Genomic DNA, 19,965 nt, shown 5'->3' on the forward strand with positions numbered 1-19,965 from the left:
TAATATGACATTAGTGCACTCATCTTGAACCTGAAAAGTGCTATGGTACATTGAAATTGAGAAACGTACTATTATGTGATGTGTAAACTCTTCTTGAGCAGATGGTAAGCAAGCTGCTTAAGCACCCTCATCTGAGCTCTTTTATTGATGTAATTTAACAATACACCTAGCAAATACATGTGTTGAAGCTAGTGGGACTTATTAAATACTTATAGACTGACACTCTCTTTCCAGATGGCTGATATTTCAAAAAGGATACAGTCCCTAGAAGATGAATCAAAGTCTCTCAAATCACAAGTAGCTGAAGTAAGTAAGACTCTAATTGGTCTGGTAACTTTTGAAAACTATTTACATTTTCATGATATTTTTATTATTAGGTGTATTAGAGCTTTCTAGAGGAACAGAACTAATAGTTCATCTTTCTTTCTCTCTTTATTTATCCATCCATCTCTGTATCTAAGGGACTTTATTAGAGTGCTTTATAGGCTGTGGTCCAGCTAGTCCAACAACAATGGCATTTTACCAGTGAAATGTCCAAGAATCCCGTAGTTCATTCTATGAGGATGGATATCTAACCTGGTCTTCAGTATACATAAGAATCCTAAAGAACTATGCTCTAATGCCAATGAAGGAATGGATTTGCCAGCGAGACTGTGAGAGCAAGCAGACAAAGAGCAAAAATTTCCTTCTTCCCTGTCTTTTATATATCGGCTGCCACCAGAAGATTTGGTCCTTATTAAAGGTGGATCTTTCTACCTCAAAGGATCCTGATATAGGAGCTCTAAGATCTGTATTAAAAGCGGTTCTTGGGGCTGGGGATTTAGCTCAGTGGTAGAGCGCTTACCTAGGAAGCGTAAGGCCCTGGGTTTGGTCCCCAGCTCTGAAAAAAAAAAGAACTAAAAAAAAAAAAAAAAAAAAAAAAAAAGCGGTTCTTCCCACTTCAAATGATTTAATTAAGAAAAATTCGTCACAGGTATACCCAGCCTGTTTGGGTTTTAGTTAGTTACAGTTGTAGTTAAGTTTATAAGCAGGAGTAACCACCATGCTCGGCTGTGGTGGTGCACACCTTTGATCTCAGCACTTGAGAGGCAGAGGCCAGTGGATCTCTGTGAGTTCAAGGCCAGCCTGGTCTACAGAGCAAGTTCCAAGACAGCAGGACTACATATAGAATCACTATCTTGGAAAACAAAACCAAACAAAAATAGCCAACATATTAGGTAGTAAAATATTATGTTAGTATTTGAGATAAAGGGAATCTTAATATGCATTTTTTAAACTTGAGTTACTTCAGTGAAATTCATTTTTCACTGGATAGCTTTAAACTATGGCCATATGTGAATACTCTTGAAGTTGTATAGCATTTAATAGGAAACACTAATGGCCTCCTACAATACAAAGTGTAAGAGAGGAGACAGAGGATAAGCAGTATTGTGGCTCTCTTTCTGGAATAAGCACCCCAACAGCAGTGAGTACAGAAGAGAGCTGTCACCAGAAACCAGGACAGCGGAAAGGCTGCTATGCCAAGCCTAGTCTGTATTCTCATTTTATACTCCTCAAAACACAAGGTAGGGCGGGCAGTTAAACAAGACTTCACAGGTCAGCAGGTTGTTAAGGGCAACAACCCATTGTTTCAGCTATTTCTCCAGGTGTTGCTGTAAAATTAAAATAAAATGCTGTCTTTTACCCCACACTAGGTCCGGCACCTTACTGCTCCATGACATGTTGAAGTCTTCATCTCAGTCAGCAAAGCGTCTCTCTCACTCTGCTCCATCCCACATCACACTGCCAGTTCTCTGGCGGCCCAGTGTCTCCACCACCACACACTTTCTTGAATTCAATTAAATCACCACATGAAAGAACACACAGCACAATAACCTCTGATCCAGTTGATAAGATATAATTGCCCACCTAGGCCTACAAAGCCCTGTCTGTACACATCCATCCCTTAAGAACATTCATAACAACCTGTAAATACATAGAGTGGAATCTTAACATCAGCCTCCATGTTCTCTCGGCTGCTTCTCCCCCTCACTCCCGTCTCCTCCCCCTCTCTAAAACTTTTCTCCCACCCATCCTTCCTATTCGTCCAATGGTAGGCCTCATCCTATCCTGTACCTGCCTTCACCTGTGCAATGACATCATTCTACATTCAGGTCATTCCTCCCCCAGATAGCATGTGAAGTCGTGCTTAGCAAATAGGCAGTGCAAACCATGCTGGAAGTAAGACACTAAATAAGTCAATAAAGCAGTATTAATAATTGGATTCTCCTATCTTTTCTACTTCAGTAGGTAATAGAATTGACTGCACAGTATATGGAAAGTTCAATAATTTGCCCAGAGTTACTTGGAGAATGAGTGGTAGGGCTAGGACCAGGTCCTTGGTCTTGGCCAGCCTTGTTTGCTTCATCATGTGCCTCTGCTGTTAATAGTGAGATGTTTTGGCCTTTGCTTAAATTCTGTGGTCTGTGGAGAATGTATAAACCCGAGGTGTTCTGTTGAGTTATTATAAACTGTGTGTTTGTTTTGTTTAGGCCAAAACGACCTTTAGAATATTTGAAATCAATGAAGAGCGACTCAGGGGAGCAATAAAAGATGCCTTGAATGAAAATTCTCAACTTCAGGAAAGCCAGAAACAGGTTTGTAGCCTGTACAGTCTCTTTTAGATATTGGGTATAGATTTTGAATGTTCTGGGCAAACTCAGATGATCCATGAATGGAGTCACATTCATGAGGGGCATTTGCTATAGAGCACAAGGGCAGGGCAGTCTCCCATGCATACTTTGTATCTCTGGTAAAGGGTTGAAAAGTATTTTTGTCTTTGTTTTCTCCCATGAAAGAAATAAGCCAAGGCAGTCAGCATTCTGATAACCATAGGAAACAGCAGTTAACACCCACCCTCAGTAGAGAATACTAGTAAGAGTTAACACATTAGCAGTCTGGGCCTAAAGGAAGGAGCAGTTCTGGGACACATAAAATGAAAATTTAGCTTCATTCTTATCTAACCTTCCCCCTCCCTCTGCCCCAGGTACTCCTACATATATACCCTCTCTTCTGTTCTCCTAAAACAATTTTGTCTTGTCTGTTTTGTCTGCTGTCTGTCTTCTCCACCAATCTTTCCCTCTCTGTCTCTCTCCCTTCTTTTCTATGATATGCATATGATGTGCGTGTGTGTGTGTGTGTGTGTGTGTGTGTGTTTGTGAGTGTGCACATGTTATGACTTGGTGTTGGACCTTGCCTTCACCTTGTTTGAGACAGAGTCTCTGTCCGTTTTCTTTTGTATATGCCTCGGTAGCTAGTTTGCAAGCTTCTAGCTTGTCTGCCTTCCATCTCTGCGTAGGAGCACTAGGATTACAGATATTGTGTTGTTCATCTGGATTTTATGTGAGTTCTGGGGAATTGAACTCAGGTCTTCATGCTCAATGGCAAGTGCCTTTGCTCATCTCCCCCTGCATAGTGAAAACATTCTCTAAGTAGTAGTGTCTCTGAGCCACATGCTGGGACTTGATTATATATTCTGTGTTGACCAACATTTTCTTTTTCCTATTGTTAATAATTGCTTGGTTTTCTGTAATACATATTTGTAATGTTTTCTTCTATGCTGTTTGAGAGATGGAAATGTCATTCAGTTGACTGCTTTGGCTAATTTGATCATTTAAGCTTCTCTCTTTTTTTTTTCTTTTTCTCTTTTCTCTTCTCTCTTCTCTCTTTTTTCTTTTTCTTTCTTTCTTTTTTTTCCGGAGCTGGGGACCTAACCCAGGGCCTTGCACTTGCTAGGCAAGTGCTCTACCACTGAGCTAAATCTCCAACCTCTTCTCTTCTCTTCTCTTCTCTTCTCTTCTCTTCTCTTCTCTTCTCTTCTCTTCTCTTCTCTTCTCTCCTCTCCTCTCCTCTCCTCTCCTCTCCTCTTCTTTTCTCTTCTCTTCTTTTCTGAGACAGTCTCCTAGTGTAGTTTAGGGTGGCCTAGAACTCACTCCTAACTGCTGGCTTTATAGGCATGTACTATGCCTGCTGCTACCTCTTCTCTTCCTCTTCTGTTTGCTCATGTGTGTGTCTTGAGTGTGGATGTAGTCACACATGTACAGGGGCCTTAAGAGGTCAGAGGTATCAGATCCCTCACAGAAGTTGGGTTACAGGCAGTTATGAGCCAACTGACATAATGTGAGGGGAACCCCGCTTCAGTCCTGGGTGAGAACACTCACCTTCAAGGGCACTCTCAAACCCTGAGCCATCTCTCTTGTGCTCATTGTCTCTGTGGAGCTGGTTCTTGGGAGCGTAGGTCCTCTTGTCTAGTAAGAAGGTGTTCTGTAGAACAACTGACCTTTGTTCTGAGGAATCACTTCACTCCGCTGCTAAGAAGTCTTGTTTTTCCTTGTCTTAAATGTTTTATTTCCTGTATCAAAGACTTGCTTTCTTGTAGTTGTTTTGATTAAACTTTCAGATAAAGAGGTACTAGAAGTAATTTTTAAGAGATTTATAGCTGAAAATTCTTATCTTTCACTTTTAAAAAATTTATTTTTAAATTCATTATTGTTTTAATTACATGTGTGCGCCTGTCTTTGTGTGCATTTGTGGTCATGATTAGGGTGTCCTCAGACACCAGGAGAAGGTGTCGGAGCCTCTGGAGTTAGAGTTGTGCAGTTGTCAGCAGCCCGATGCGGGGTTGGGAACAGAGCTCAGGGCCTCTTGGAGAAGAGTGCGGCCTCAAGCACTGTGCAGTTGCTCAAAGCTCCTGGTTGCCGTTCACATTTCTGATAGTTTGGTGATCCTCGTTAGTGCTGCTTTTCCTTTTTTATGCAAGTTTGACATTGCTGTGTTGTCTTCTTTCCACTTTGGGTTTTGAGGATTGAGTGCTGTGTAGACTATGGGGTCTTTTCTGCTTTTTTTGGTCCCTGCTCTTTTTGCTTCACAAACTACTAACACGGCCCCCTAAGCCCCCCCCTCACCATCTCTCTTTGTAGCTGTGGCTGCTCTGGAACTCACAGAGATCCACCTGCATTTGGCTCCCGAGCACTGGGACAAAGGTGTGCATCACCACTGCCTGCCTGACTTAATATATTTTTTGTTTTGGTAGGCTTTTCTCCCGTTCCATTGTTGAGGATATTGAAATTTTTTTCAAGTGCTTTTCAGTTCATTATGTTGCCTTGTTTCTTTTGCATTCACTTTCTGTTTTACCTAAAAGGCTTACTTTTTATTTTCAGATATTTGGGGCTGTTTGTTTAATTATGAAATAGTCCGAATCCAGTGGGAAGATTTGAGAGTGTCCTTGGTGTTTCTTTCTGTATTTCGATATGGCTATGGTGTTTCTGTGAGGTTCCCTAGTTGTTGTATTTGAAGATTGTTTCCATAGAAGTAATTTTCATCAGTTTCCATTCAGAGGAGTTAGCTTTTTCTAGCAGTCTGGCAACTCAGTGAGGTCAGGAGAACCGGCATCTCATTGCTCAGCTAGTCCCCTTCTGACTCAGCACTTACATTTTCTCTGTGTGTTACTCCTACTTCCCATCTGGTCGAGTCATCCCAGGTCCTCAGGTTCCATTTTTCCAAAGAATAACTGTTTTTGACTCTGTGTGTGTGTGTGTGTGTGTGTGTGTGTGTGTGTGTGTGTGTGTGTGTGTGTAAAATCAAGATAAGAGATGAATGGCATAAAATGAGAGGATGTGTATATGTATGTTCTAGGAGAAAACAGAAACAGGAAGGAAGAAGGGAAAACAGGACCCGTGCAGATGCTGGGAACTGCGTGTGGATCCTCTCCTAGAGCAGTACCAAGTGCTTTTAACTGCTCAGCTGTCTCTTCAGCCCCCCATGTCTCCCCTTTTAGTTTCCACTCATCCTCCTGTTATTACTGCCTTCAAACCGTGAGCCTTTCTGGGTTGTGTCACATTGTCTTTTTTTACCTTTCTGCTTAGGTTTCTTCCATTGCCTTGGAGTCTTTTATCACACGTCTCTGCCTTCTTTCTATTTCTCTAGTTTCCTTTTCTTCATCTCTTCTCCTCCTCCTCTTTCTCTCTCCTTTCTGGGTTGATGTCTTTTCCTTTTTCATTGTTGTTCTACCATCTCAGATTTTAGAGAACATGGTGGTGATGCCAGTTGTGAAATTTCCATGCTATAATTAAAAGTGCCCCTCCTTACACCCTGTAAAAGTCTTATTATGTAGCCCAGGCTGGATTGGAACTCACAGTGTAGTTCAGGCTGGAATTATCTAATAGTCTTCTTAAAGGTTACCTATCTTCAGGACAAAACATCCTGGTGACTAAAAGAATATCCTTAAGGTAAGTGAGAGATGTGGCATGTTCTGTGGGATTCAATGATAAAAAGAATTGACTGGATGCAGCAGATATGTGTCAAAGACCTCGTATTGGATAACAATTTACTTTGGCAATCTTTTGAAGATTATTTGTTATTTTACACTCTTCTGTTGTGAAAGTTCTTTATGGGCGGGTGGGAGGTTGAGGCAGGTTCATCTCTGTGAATTTGAGGCCAGCCTGGTCTACAGAGCAAGTTCCAGGAAAGCCAGGACTACATGGACAAACCCTGTCTCGAAAAACCAGAACCTACCAACCAAACAAAAAAGGTCTTTATGAATGGGAGCCACACCTGGCTTCCTTTTAAAAGTAGCAGCCCTACCTCTTAATGATACATCTAAGTATTTAAATCTAAATGTTATGTTGACTTTTACCTCTTTTGTTACTGTTTTTGCATCAGCTTTTACAGGAAGCTGAAATAATGAAAGAACAAGTGAGTGATCTCGATAAGCAGAAAGTGACATTGGAAGAGTCCAGAGCACAGGCAGAGCAAGTTCTGAGTGAGAAGGAAACTCAGATTGAGGTAATGGCCTTTCACTTTGGGACTGCTTGACTGCCATTTTATACTTAGAAATTCAGATACTTTAGGAGCTTTCACTGCTGTCATTTCTCTGTCACCATTCAAGTGCTCCTTGAAGATCCACAGATATGTGCGTTCCCTGACTGTGTCCCTCCAGTGTTTTAGCTTGGTATTTATCAATAAAGAAGAAAATAGGGGTTGGGGATTTAGCTCAGTGGTAGAGCGCTTGCCTAGCAAGCACAAGGCCCTGGGTTCAGTCCTCAGCTCCGGGAAAAAAAAAAAAAATAAGAAAATAATGGTGTATTATTTTTTCTTAGTATTCTGACATCTCCTGCTAAGAAGATGTTGAAAAGACTTTGATAAATTGGGTTTATTATTTTAATGAATTGACTGAATATTCTTAGTATCTCTACAAGTTGGTAATGCTTTTATCTATATAAAAACTTTTAAAAAAATATTTATTTATATTCCAGTCATCAGTTCCCTCAGTCTTTCCTCTCATAATTCCTCATCCTATTCTTCCTTCCCCTTGCCTCTGAGAGGGTGTTTCCCCCCATCCCCCTTAGGCCTCCCCCTTTTCTGGGGCCTCAAAATTCCTGACCCAGAATTGTTCCTGTCTAAAAGAGTTGCAGGGACAAAAATGAAGACTAAAGGAAAAGGAAAGAAGGTCCAATCAGAGGCCCAACTTGGGATCCATCTCATGGGGGAGGCCTCAAGGCCTGACACTACTATGTTATGATGTGCTTACAGATGGGAGCCTGGCATGGCTGTCCTCTGAGAGGCCCTACCAGCAGCTCCCTGAGACAGAAGCAAATACTTAAACCCAACTTTGGACTGAAGTCAGGGACCCCTATGGTTGAATTAGGGGAAGGATTGAAGAAGCTGAAGGGGAGGAGGACCCCATAGGAAGACCAGCAGTCTCAACTAACCCAGACCCCAGAGAGCTCCCAGAGACTGAGCCACCAACTAGGAGATACACGGGCTTGTCTGAGGCCCCTGGCACATATGTAGCAGAGGTCTGCTTTGTCTGGCCTCAATGGGAGAAGATGCGCTTATATAAAAACTTTTTAAAAAATTGAAATTTGGTCTGGGGAGGTGGCTCATTGGATAAAGGCCTGTATTTTATAAGCCTGATGATGTGAGTTCAGATTCCTAGAACCCAGGCAAAAGCTGGCCACAGTAGCACAGTATCTAAGGCCTGTGCTCTGTGGTAGAGAGACGGAGGCAGCTTCTAGTGACTTTCCATAAGCTCGAGGGCCAACTAGCCTGGCTTCCCCTGTCTCAAACAAGTTGGGAAGGAAAGGATTGACTCCAAAGGTTTGTTTTGGTATATGTCCCTGATCCTATACATAGGAACATATGGCTCTCAGGTCACACAGAACTGATTGGAACTTCACTCTAATTGTAGGAATGAAGTGCTTGACTTCCCATAGGCCATTGAGAGCACTCCGTGGGTGGAAGTGCTTGATGTACAATCTGGACAGCCTGAGTTCATTTGCTCCTTAGGGTTCATAGGGTGGAAAGAGAATTAACTCGTAAATTGTCCTCTGACCTTTGTGTATATGCCATGGCGCATATACATAATGTTGCTCCCTACCTAAATAAGTCAATGTGGAAAGTAATTGAAAAAATGTTTTCGAGAGACTCTAGGTTTACTTTTATTCACATTTTGCTGTATAGTTGACTAACTTTTCTACCTCTCTGAATTCAACCAGTCTGAGAATTGTGCCCTGTGGATGCTTTTCTCCCTCTAAACAGTCTACTTAGGAAGCTTAGACTGCATATGCAGCTGCGTACTCACAAGCATGTGATGCACACAGGAGAAAAGATTTTACTGTTTGCAGTCATATGGGATGTTTAGTAAGAACGGGCCATTGTGAAATACTGTTGATTTAGGAAGTAGTTTTCTCTCTCTCCTTTGTTTCTTTGTTCTTTCTCTCCCTTCCCCCACCCCTTCCTATTGCTCCCTCCCTTCTCCCCTCCCTCTCACTTTTTTAAAATATAAAGTTAAATTATATAGCCCTGGCTAAACAGACTACTTACCTTGTAGACCAGGCTGGCTCAAAGCTTGCTGAGCTCTGTCTGCCTCTGCTTCTGAGTGCTGGTATTAAAGATGTAGTACCATGCTCCGCAAGTTTTGTTTTGTATTTTTTAAGGTTTAACAGTCAATAAATGCTGTAGTTCAAAACAAAACACAACCCTAAACACAACCCAAAACCATTAAAATATCTTAATGGTAGGTAGAAAATTAGAGCACATGAGGACTTACTTATGTGTATTGATTTAAAATTCTTTTATTACATCTTCGAATTTGTTTGTGTGCGATAGGGGAGTTCAGAGGACAACCTTTGGGAGTCCGTTCTCTTCCTTGTGGGCGGGTCTCCGGTTCAAACATGTCATCAGTAGGAGCAGATGCTGTTATCTGCTGAGCCATTACTTGGGCCTGGGATTGATTGCTAGACTGCTGCACATTTCTAAATTGTAATACCTTCTCTCTTTGTTTTCCTATTTGTTCCCTGTCCAGTCTCTGATCAAAAGCCTGCTAAAGATGAAGGATTGGGCTGCTGTGCTTGGAGACGACACAGCAGATGATGGAAATCTGGACCTGGATATGAAGAGTGGCCTAGAAGACACTGCTTCCTTAGGTGTGGCTTCTTTCTTCCTCTGCATTGCGCATGTGTGCTGTGTTCCTTGTACATGGGGCTCAGCTGCCTGAAAAGCTGTCTGCTCTCACCATCGCATGCAGCTAGATTTCCTAGTAAATCTTTCCTACCCTCTTCAGTGTTGGAGCCCCTTCTGCTTTGTCCTGGGAGTCACGTTAGGATTTGGATCATAACCACTTATGCCCGCCGTCTCTCTTGCTAATTGTATAGGTGTTGGAATAACTTATTCCCGACGCCTTTCTGCTTTGGACGGTTAAGGTGCTTTAGTCTTGTTTGCCACAGACTGACTGCCATTGCTTGCTATAGTATTCAGAAAACTCACGTTCCTTTAGCCATTTATTGAATTTTTAAGCCAGTTCTCTTGACTTGTTAGAGTTTAATTTGAGAAAATTACAGAATAATGATAAAAATAATACAAGAAGGTCCCATGTACTCCAGATGTAATTTGCCCCATTGGCTCCCCAACCTGTTATATAAAGTAGTCTTCACAGAGATCAGTTTCAAGTTGTCTAGTAGAGGCCTGTACTGTACCTTGTTGCTGTGCCCTCTCCTGTCCTTAGATAACCTTTAGAAGTTTAACTGTTACATAGCCACAGTAAGAGACTTGGAGCAGCAATAACAAAACAGGACAGTTATGACAATATACTGTTATGAAGCCACGAGTGTGGTTTTGCTTACTCCCAGGGCTGGAACAGGTTGTCTAATTGAGTTGTCTACAAAGGGAGAATGAACAGATACAGTGTGGCCTGTCTCAGGAAGAAAGTGGTAAGACTTCATGCTGCTCACAATGACATGTAATAGCTGTGTAGTGTAAAGTTGTAATGGAGCAAGAGGTGAAGAAAGATTACTAGAAAATGTCGCTATTTGAGGTGGTGAGAGTGGATAGAATTTTGCACAGGCTGCTGCTAAAACAGACGAGTGGAACTATAATGAAGTTGTATTTATACTTTTTCATGTACACCTTATCATGGAAAAGTAGTTTTCTAATAGGATTTATGCTTAATATTACTTTATTTGGAGCTGTAATTTCACTAATACGTTAGTATCCAAGAGTGGGTAAGTCTGTGGCCAACATTTAGGTGAATATTGAGTCTTGTCGGGACTCTGTAGCTGGTACTCTGATTGCTTTTAAGGTCTAGCTTCCCGAGAAGCTATACGGTCACTCTACCTTATACGAATTACTTTTATTTTAGTTAATGTTGTTCTGAGACAGTGTCTCACTGTAGCTCAGGCTGGCCTGGAATTAACTTTGTTAGCCTAGGCTGGCCTCAAACTCACTATAAGACTCCTGTCTCAGCCTTTGGAGTGTTGGGATTGTAGGCACGAGGTACTCGGCTCCAATTGTTTATTGTGGCAAGAAGAGGGGTTATAAGATTAGCTGAGGGGATAATGAATCCGTTTGGATGTCTTCAGTAATTATGGTTTCGTTTTTCACTTAGATAATCAGCCAAAGGGAGCTTTGAAGAAGCTGATTTATGCAGCTAAGGTTTGTATTTTTATGTAAATACAAAGATGGGAAAGAGGCCCTATAGCAGGGATTAAATCTGTATGTCCTTTTTAACTAATTTAAAGATTGGGTTTATTTTTTTCCATATAAGGATATCTGAGAAATTAGAATTTTATCATTTGCTTTTATATTATCTTTAGAAATTCACATAATTTAATTTAAAAAATTTCAAGTTCTATAGTAACTCTTTCAGTTAAAAATAATTTAAAAACGTTTCATAGTTATTTCACAGTTCCCTTTGTGCTTTGTTTTTCTTCTGGTTTTATTATTTTCTTACCCTGATAGGTCTAGGTCCTATTTTGAAAAGTAGATAATAGCTTTGTTTTCTTCTGGTTTATTCCTTGTACCTGTTCTTACGTAACCTGTGTGAGAAGTCCAGATCATGTAGTGTGAAGGCTGCCTTACGTCGGCTCTGATGAACACAGCTGAAGAGCAGTGCGGGGTATATGGGAAGATGTGTGTATGTTGTGTAATTGATTATTGCTTTTTTCTTCCTTTCTTTAAAGTTAAATGCTTCTTTAAAAGCTCTGGAAGGAGAAAGAAATCAAATTTATACTCAGTTATCTGAAGTGGATCAAATAAAAGAAGACCTTACAGGTAAGGCTCTTCTCAATGAGTGTATCTCCTAAAGATAATGCATTACTCCTGAGTTTTTCTGTTATTGATAAAGGCTTTTCAGCTTCTTATACTTATAAAATAATTTTTAAAGCATGTAAGATTGTGGATTACAGTGTGTCTTAGTCAGTGTTCCATTGCTGTGAAGGGACACCATGACCATGGCAACTCTTATAAAGGAAAGCATTGAATTGGGCTGGCTTGGAGTTCAGAGTTTTAACTCATTGTGATCACTGTGAGAAGCATGGCAGCACACAGGTAGACATGGTGCTGGAGAAAGAACCAGAGTTCTACTTCTGGATTGGAAGGCAGCAGGAAGAGACCGAGACAGTGGGATTGGCTTGAGCATTTGAAACCTCGAAGCCCACCCTCAGTGACACACTTCTTCCAACAAGGCCACAGCTCCTAATAGTGCCACTCTATGGGCTTGTGGACCTGTGGGGCCATTTTCATTCAAACCACTACATAATGTTATATGTTTGGTATAGTTTTAGTTGTTAAAAAGTATCAAAAGGGTTGGGGATTTGGCTCAGTGGTAGAGCGCTTGCCTAGCAAGCGCAAGGCCCTGGGTTTGGTCCCCAGCTCCAAAAAAAAAAAAAAAAAAAAAGAAAAAAAAAAAGTATCAAAAATTGCAAGGCCCTGGGTTCAGTCCCCAGCTCCGAAAAAAAGAACCAAAAAAAAAAAAAAAAAAAAAAGTATCAAATTGATTCCAGGACAGTCAGGGCTACATATAGAAACCTGTGTTGAATGCAGGCACTTTTTATTTTATTTCTTCTAATCTACATTTTCTTTCCTTTTTACTCGCTGAAAATGTCTTTATTGGTGTAGGCGCATGTGTGTAAATCGTGCAGCACGAGCCGAGTTTGTCCCTGCAGAGCTTTGCTTTCCCTGCCTGGTCTCTTCGTGCATGTTTCTAACTGTAGACCAATCATTGCTGACCGGCCTTTACTGGTTACAGAGCTGGAAACGCACAAACCAGAAACAAACAAAAGCTCCTGCTCAAGGAGGGCAAGAAAGAAATACCCAGCCTTTAGTCAGCCATTGCTACAGCTGCCCAGAGCTTTTCTCTCTAATTCTCAGCTTATTCTATTTAACCCAGAGCAGCCAGACCTGTTTGAATCTGGACCAGTGCTCTATAGGAAACTGCATCGCTGGGAGCCAGTGTCAGTGTACTCTTTTGTCCCTTTACAGCCATCAAGACTTGCACGGAGATCTTATGAGGAAGGGACAAAATGGGTCCTTGTCTGATTTTCGAAAGCTTTTTTAAATGAGTAAAATGTATAAAAAGATTGAACTACTGGATATAAAAAATTACTAAGAAATGATCATTGCTCTACATAATGATTGTAGTAGTTGCATTTTCATTAGACCTGAAAAAATGGTAGTCTAACTGTAAACCAAAGCTGCTATCAGCAAAGACTAGTACTCAGCCTGAAAGGTCCATGGAGGAGTAAGCACGGTGTTGTCGGGGTACTTGCCCTGTGGTGCATGTTACCATATGTGTGCCTTAGTGGGGAGTGCCAGTGTAGCAAGGCCAGGTCACCCGTCATCCCATTGTTTCCTACAGTCTGTGTATATTCCTCTGAATCCAACTACTCATATCATAAAAACTTTCACAAATTGATTTTTGTTGTATATAAACATTTTCTTCTAATCCTCCTTCTCTAGTCTTCTACTTCACTCAAATAATTTACAACAATCTTTCTATTGGAGTTGTGTCTTTATGGAACCCCAGGCTGTCTTGAAGTCCTGATCCTTCTCTCCGAGCCTCCCATGTGATGGGGTGTATATAGGCTCATGACTACCATGCCTAGCCTGTATAGTATCCTTATAAAATAAAATATATGGGCTGCTGAGACAGCTCAATGGTAAAATCCTCGCTGCCGAGCCTGATGAACTGAGTGCAGTTCCCAGTGGAAGAAGAGAACTGACACCTGACCCCTGCTAGTTGACCTCTGACCTTTGACTGCTTGACCACGCAGACACATCTCTCCCTCCTCCCTACCCCCAGCACACTAATTTTTTAAAAGTTTTAAGTAAAATAAAGTATGAGACAAATGAACTAGAGTAGATAAAAATAAAGAATTTGGGGTGTTTTATAAGGTTTCTTTGGTATTGTGAGTCAGTTATAGTAGAGAGAATATCCAACCTTGATTTCTTTCCTCAGTGACTGTTTTTGAAATTGGCTGACAGCATAGATGGACTTTTTTCTTTCTGGTATGAGATGTTTTTTCTGATATATAAAAACTTTCAGAAAAATAACAATTCACAGTTTTCGGTACAAGTACCATTTACTATTAATGTATTTACATAAAGTTTTATGGTATATATATTCAATTAACTGGTGTTTTAGAATAATTACATACCATTACATTTAATTACTAAACTGCCATGTTTGTTACAGTTTTGGACCTGCCCTTTTGAAGCCTAGTACATTTACACATGTTTTGGGAAATGATCTTAGATGAGATTAGAACTGAGGTTCTCATCGTGGTCCCTTAATATTAGAGATGTTCAGAGTTGAAGTAATTATATTGAAAGAATAGTAGGGTTCTAGTTTATACAGGACATATAGTTACTTGGCTTGTTCCTTTTCATTTTTGCCTATGTTCTTGTATGTCTGTATTTACACAACTGCGTAGGGAGGACAAAGGTGACATACAGTGTTTTCTTCTGCTGCTTTCCACCTTGTTTGTTGAAGAAAGGGTCTCTCCCCAACCCTGGAGCTTGCTAATTTGTCTACAACAGCCGGCCAGTGAGCCCCAGGAATCCTGCTTGCCTCCTTGCACAGTAATAAGGCTTACAGGTTTATTTTGTTACCCTGCTTATATGTGGGTGCTGGGGATCCAAACTCTGGTCCTCACGGTCGTGTGGCCACTACTTTACTATGTGCCATCTCCCCATTTTCATGGTCATTCTTTTAGGTAGCTTAGCTGTTGAAACAAAGTTAAAGTCATTATATTCTTCCCAGGCTTGATCTTGATTGAGACTCGGTCTCTCACGGCACTGGAAATGAGCACTTGTTGTCAGCTAGGGTGGAATTACGGCATATGTAGAATTTGGCTTAAACGGTGGGGCTGGGTGTTTATGGTACTGGTGATTGCACACACCACAGCTTTGTACATTCTAGGCATGTGCTCTGCCACTCAGCTCTCTGCAGCAGCCTGAGCTACCGTATAACTGACGTTTTCACTAGGTTGTCACAGATACTCAGCAAGTGAAATAGGGAGTGCTGAGTGGAACTGCTTGCCCTAGAAACTCTCGTCCTTCCTTTAGAAGCTACTATCTCAGACTGAAAATCAAATTCTAGAATTAGAATGCTAGAGATTTTGGAGATCTTTGTACTAATAGTATTAACTATTTAAAATAGTGTGTGTAGCATCTCAGTTAAATAGTGGAAAGCAATTGGGCAAAGAAAACATATTATAGGTTTTCTATTGTTGCTGGAGGAAGTTTGATTTGTTATTATTTTTAGTAATTGTCTACAGCCGAATCACCCAGGGGAATGTCCAGTCTTGTCTATTTTTAACAGGTTTTATTTTTATGAAATTCCTTTAGTTTTATTCCTTAATGACTTTTCAATAATTTCTTTAGAGCATATCAAAAGTCTTGAGTCTAAACAAGCATCCTTGCAGTCAGAAAACACAGAGTTTGAAAGTGAGAGCCAGAGACTTCAGCAGAAACTGAAAGTCATAACTGAGCTGTACCAAGAAAATGAGATGAAGCTTCACAGGTGAGCAGTGTTGGCCGGTCCCGTTGAATGGCAAGTGGAATGGCTATAAAGTAATGGTTCTCAACCTTCCCAGTGCGTGGCCTTGAATACAGTTCTCATGTGTGCTGAGCCCAGCCATCAAATTAGTTTGTTCTACTTCATAACTGTCATTTGGCTACTGTTGTGAATCATAATGTAAGTTTCTGATAAGTGGCCCCAGATGGGGTCATGGTCCACATGTTGAGAACTGCTGCTTTAAAATAAAGGTTATGGGCTGGAGAGATGGCTCAGCAGTTAAGAGCACTGACTGCTCTTCCAGAGGTCATGAGTTCAATTCCCAGCAACCACATGGTGGCTCACAACCATCTGTAATGAGATCTGGTGCCCTCTTCTGGCCTGTAGTCACATATGCAGGCAGAATGCTGTATATAAAATAAATAAATCTTAAAGGTTCTATACTCATGACATTAAGGCTTACAATTATTGGAAGTTATCCGCTGTATTGCACTATCACTTTTTTTTTTCTTTTTTTCGGAGCTGGGGACCGAACCCAGGGCCTTGCGTTTGCTAGGCAAGCGCTCTACCACTGAGCTAAATCCCCAACCCCTGCACTATCACTTTTAAGAGTGTTATTTGATCTTGAGACACGTTTTTCTTCATGGAAGAAAGTGTAAATGATGTTTGAATTTCCAAGCTACCTCACACGCTCTTCCTTAATGTCTGCTAAACAGTTATCAGATTATTTATTGCCTTGGACTAATACTAATAAGTGGGTTCAGGGAATCTGATGTGTGTTGTAAAACTGATTGCTTTCTCCTGTGCAAATTAGTCTTGCTCAGTGTTCCTTGTCCTAGTGAACAAATGACAGTGTTCTTTCTTGTGTTCAAGGCAGCTACTCAGGTCATCCTAACGTGCCTCCTTGTAGCCCATATTCATCCTGTCAGCCTTTCTGTCCTGAGTGTGATGGTATTTTACCTCTGTCACTGCTCTGGTTAAAGCGCCATTGGCAGTAGTTGGCTTGTCTCATGAATGTCATCTTTATACCTTAACTTCCTGCACTGTCTTTCCTCTGTGATCACAGAATAACTGTGAAAACATGAATTGTGGTTCCATATTCTTGTCCTTGGATCCCCACCCCCCCAAGTATATTTAAATAGATTTAATGCAAAACTTTATCTTGCCATCAGTGCCCTCTGTAACCTGCCTTCTTGCTATCTCTGTAGCTTTTTCTATTTCTCTTTTCTTTGTTGCTGTCTGTGGACACTGGCTTTCTTGAGTTTTGATGTGTCAAATATATCTTTATCTTTTTTTTTTTTTTTTTTTTTTTGGTTCTTTTTTTTTCGGAGCTGGGGACAGAACCCAGGGCCTTGCGCTTCCTAGGTAAGCGCTCTACCACTGAGCTAAATCCCCAGCCCCAATATATCTTTATCTTAAGGTCTTTTATGCATGTTTCTTTTGCCTTCAGTGGTTGGTGTTCCCCGTCTGTGTTTGTATGGTTTGATCCTTTATTTATTTGGGTCTAGGTTTGGGTGTTATCTTTTTTTTTTTTTTCCGGAGCTGGGGAGTGAACCCAGGGCCTTGCGCTTGCTAGGCAAGCGCTCTACCACTGAGCTAAATCCCCAACCCGGGTGTTATCTTAAAATGCTTTTTGAGTGCTCCAACTAAAACAATACCTGAACATCAAGTGTGTCCTCCACCTGCTAATAAATTTAAACTCTGGGAAATTTTTGTTTACATGCCCAGTGCCTAAACTGGGAGGAAATGGTAGGTTTCCTGTCAGTGTTTGTTGAACGTACAGATGCGGATCCTCAGTGCGCTTACCTGTTGACATTAGGCTGTGCTTACGCGTAGTGATACCCAGATAGAGAGCAGACCTCGAGGTACTGACCCAGAGACTGCAGATCTTCAAGTACAAACTATAGCATAGATTTTTTTTATGAAACCTAGCAGACTTTCATTTCTTTTTAGGAAGTTAATGAAAGTTGGAAGTTCTTATCCTTCGTACATTCTGGATGGAAAGTTAGTCTGTTAACAAAGTTTGTTTGTGGGGCTGGGGATTTAGCTCAGTGGTAGAGCGCTTACCTAGGAAGCGCAAGGCCCTGGGTTCGGTCCCCAGCTCCGAAAAAAAGAACCAAAAAAAAAAAAAAAACAAAACAAAAAAAAAACAGTTTGTTTGTAACCTTAAAGGCCTGGTCTTACAGAGCCTTCATGGCCTTTCATAAATACTCGGAGAATGGTAAAGGGTTTGAGTTTCCCAGCATGAGCCCTCCCAGTGGAGGACGAATCAGCAGCCTCTTTCCGTTCTCTGTCTGTAAACAAGTACCCTTCTTGCAGTTACCGAGTGCCACAGCATTGAGAGCGTTTATTGGATGGTTTAACTGTTTTGTGTGGTGATTTAACTGTTCACACAGACCAGGCCGATGCTTGAGTGCTGGTGAGGGTTCCTCATGGTAAGAAGACCACGATGTAGTTTGTGCAGAAATAACCTCGTATCAGATTAATTTTGTTTGGGCATAACTTACAGTGCTGTTGTCTATGAGTTTAATGTTAGGAAATCTACAATATATATAAAATAAGACATTTTTTATTTTGTGAGATTATTTCATGTAACTCATGCCGGCTTGACCTTGATATATAGTCAACGATGACCTTCAACTCCTAATCTTCCTGCTTTCACTCCCAAGTGCTTAGATTACAGGTGTTTGCCACCATTGTAGTTTTTTATTTATTCTTACAGAATGTATTATTTTAAATTATGTATATATGTGTGTGGGTACTGGTGCCTGCAGAAGCCAGAAATGTTGGATTCCCCCTGGAACGACAGATACATACAGTTATGAGTCAGTAGACATGGGTTCAGTGTGGGCTTTCTTAACCTGCTGAACTCTCTCTCTAGCCCATAAGTATTTATTTCTATTTTCTGTGTATGTGTGAATTCCTACATGTGTGTCTATGGGACACATGTGTGCCTGGTGCCCTCCAAGGGCAGAGGATGGCATTGGGTCCCTTGAAACTAGAGTTACAGACGTTCGTGAGCCGCCATGTGGGTGCTGGGGACAACCTGGGCCTATGCAAGAGCAGCGAGCCATCTCTAGCCCCTGGCAAGTTTTAAATATCACACAATATACATAAAGCAAAGTTGTGTACTGTTTAGTTGGTAAGTATTGTGAAGAGGGGTTAACAGAACAGTAAGCTTGCATTATTCCCAGGAAAAGTGGCCCCCGTATTTGCTAATTAACAGTTTATGGTCACTTCGAATAGAATGAGTTCAGATAACAAAAATCCACTCTCTGTATTTGAAAAAAGAGTAGAGAATATTACTGCTCTGTTGAGTTATGACTGTGGATTGTTGGTTACTCTCATTCCCTCCCAACTCCAGCACTTACTCACATGGACCCATCTATCACTGAGCAAGAAGATGCCTCACAGGCTTGTCTACAGCCTACTCTTGTGGAAGTGTTTTCTCAAGTGAGGTTCTTTTTCCCAAATGTCTGTAGTTCGTGAGAAGTTACCAAAAACCTAACTAGCACAACTTTTTGTATCCCCAAATATTATAATTCTGTTCTGAAGATACTCACTATTCAAGGTGATTATACCACTGGTTCTTCAAGGGAGGAAAGAGAAAGTTGGTGGAACTGTTAAAATGCTAGATTCGATTGTTGCCTGTATAGGATATAATACAGGCTCAGTAATTTTCTAGATTTCTTTTTTTAGATTCAGATTTAATATACAGACCCTTTTTGGATGCGACCTTTGCAGTAGTGTACGGAAATTGCTTTGTGGGATGCATCAATTCTGATGTGATTTTAAAAAATGTATTTTCTTGATGTCTTTCATGACATTCATTTGTTGATTGTACTTTTTGAAGTTAATATTGGGAAGTAAAATATTAGAACCTAGGAGTTGGTATACTATTTTAAATACATGATTCTTTAAAGTTCTACCAGTGGAAATTTGACAATGCCATTTTCAACTTTAAGGCTGTATTAGTTACTTTTCTGTTGCTGTGATAAAACACCATGACTGAAATGCTAAACAAAACATAGCAAAAAACAAAATATTGTGCTCAGGGCGGCTGGTGGCATGGAGAGCTTGTGATGGTAAGGGGAACACAGAAACTGGGTAGTCCTGTCCTAAGCGTGAGGACAGCGAATACTGAAGTAGGGAGAGGCTCCCAAGGCCTGTTCCCGGTGACAGTCACGTGACACTTGGTGGCATGTTGGCCAGCTGTGAATCATAGATATAATAATGCTTTTATGACACTGCTACCCCACTGATTGTTGGTCCTCTTGGGCTGTGTAAGAACACCCTGATGTCCACAGAGTAAGGAAGTGGCTTCTTGGTACATGTTTCAGAGCTCTGTTGACACAGAGCATATGACTGTATTAGTTTTCTCTGTGTTGTGTTTTCCTTTTTCTGTCACAGGAAACATAGTCCTTTCTGTATAGCTGCTGACTTCTTAAAGGCCCTGAAAAGTCAAACAACAGTTTTTGGCACACACTAATGTGTGAGTTACCTGTTACCCACTATTAGTAGAAGAAATAAGGAGTGACAGAATTAGTACTTGTGCTGGTGATCTTTGTTCTATTAGCATAATTATAAGACCAAATTCTTCATTTTTATCTACCAATAAAAATATAGGGGCAGGT

At 40.9% G+C, this 19,965-nt stretch overlaps 1 protein-coding gene across 50 annotated transcripts in view; it reads left to right on the top strand.

Moving 5' to 3' along the window:
* Positions 1 to 19,965, top strand: part of Mia2 (MIA SH3 domain ER export factor 2) — a 91,118-nt gene that overhangs the window by 50,414 nt on the left and 20,739 nt on the right. For all 50 annotated transcript variants that reach the window (XR_015621650.1, XR_015621651.1, XR_015621652.1 and 47 more), the window contains 7 exon segments: positions 235 to 306; positions 2,532 to 2,636; positions 6,700 to 6,822; positions 9,344 to 9,464; positions 10,922 to 10,968; positions 11,496 to 11,586; positions 15,199 to 15,337. Coding sequence is in view for 45 of the 50 variants with exons in the window: in XM_087551910.1 (XP_087408036.1) it covers positions 235 to 306; positions 2,532 to 2,636; positions 6,700 to 6,822; positions 9,344 to 9,464; positions 10,922 to 10,968; positions 11,496 to 11,586; positions 15,199 to 15,337 (698 nt within the window). In the remaining 5 variants the exon portion in view is untranslated.

Source organism: Rattus norvegicus, chromosome 6, assembly GCF_021556685.1.
Source record: "Rattus norvegicus strain SHRSP/BbbUtx chromosome 6, alternate assembly SHRSP_T2T, whole genome shotgun sequence".
NCBI lineage: Eukaryota > Metazoa > Chordata > Mammalia > Rodentia > Muridae > Rattus > Rattus norvegicus.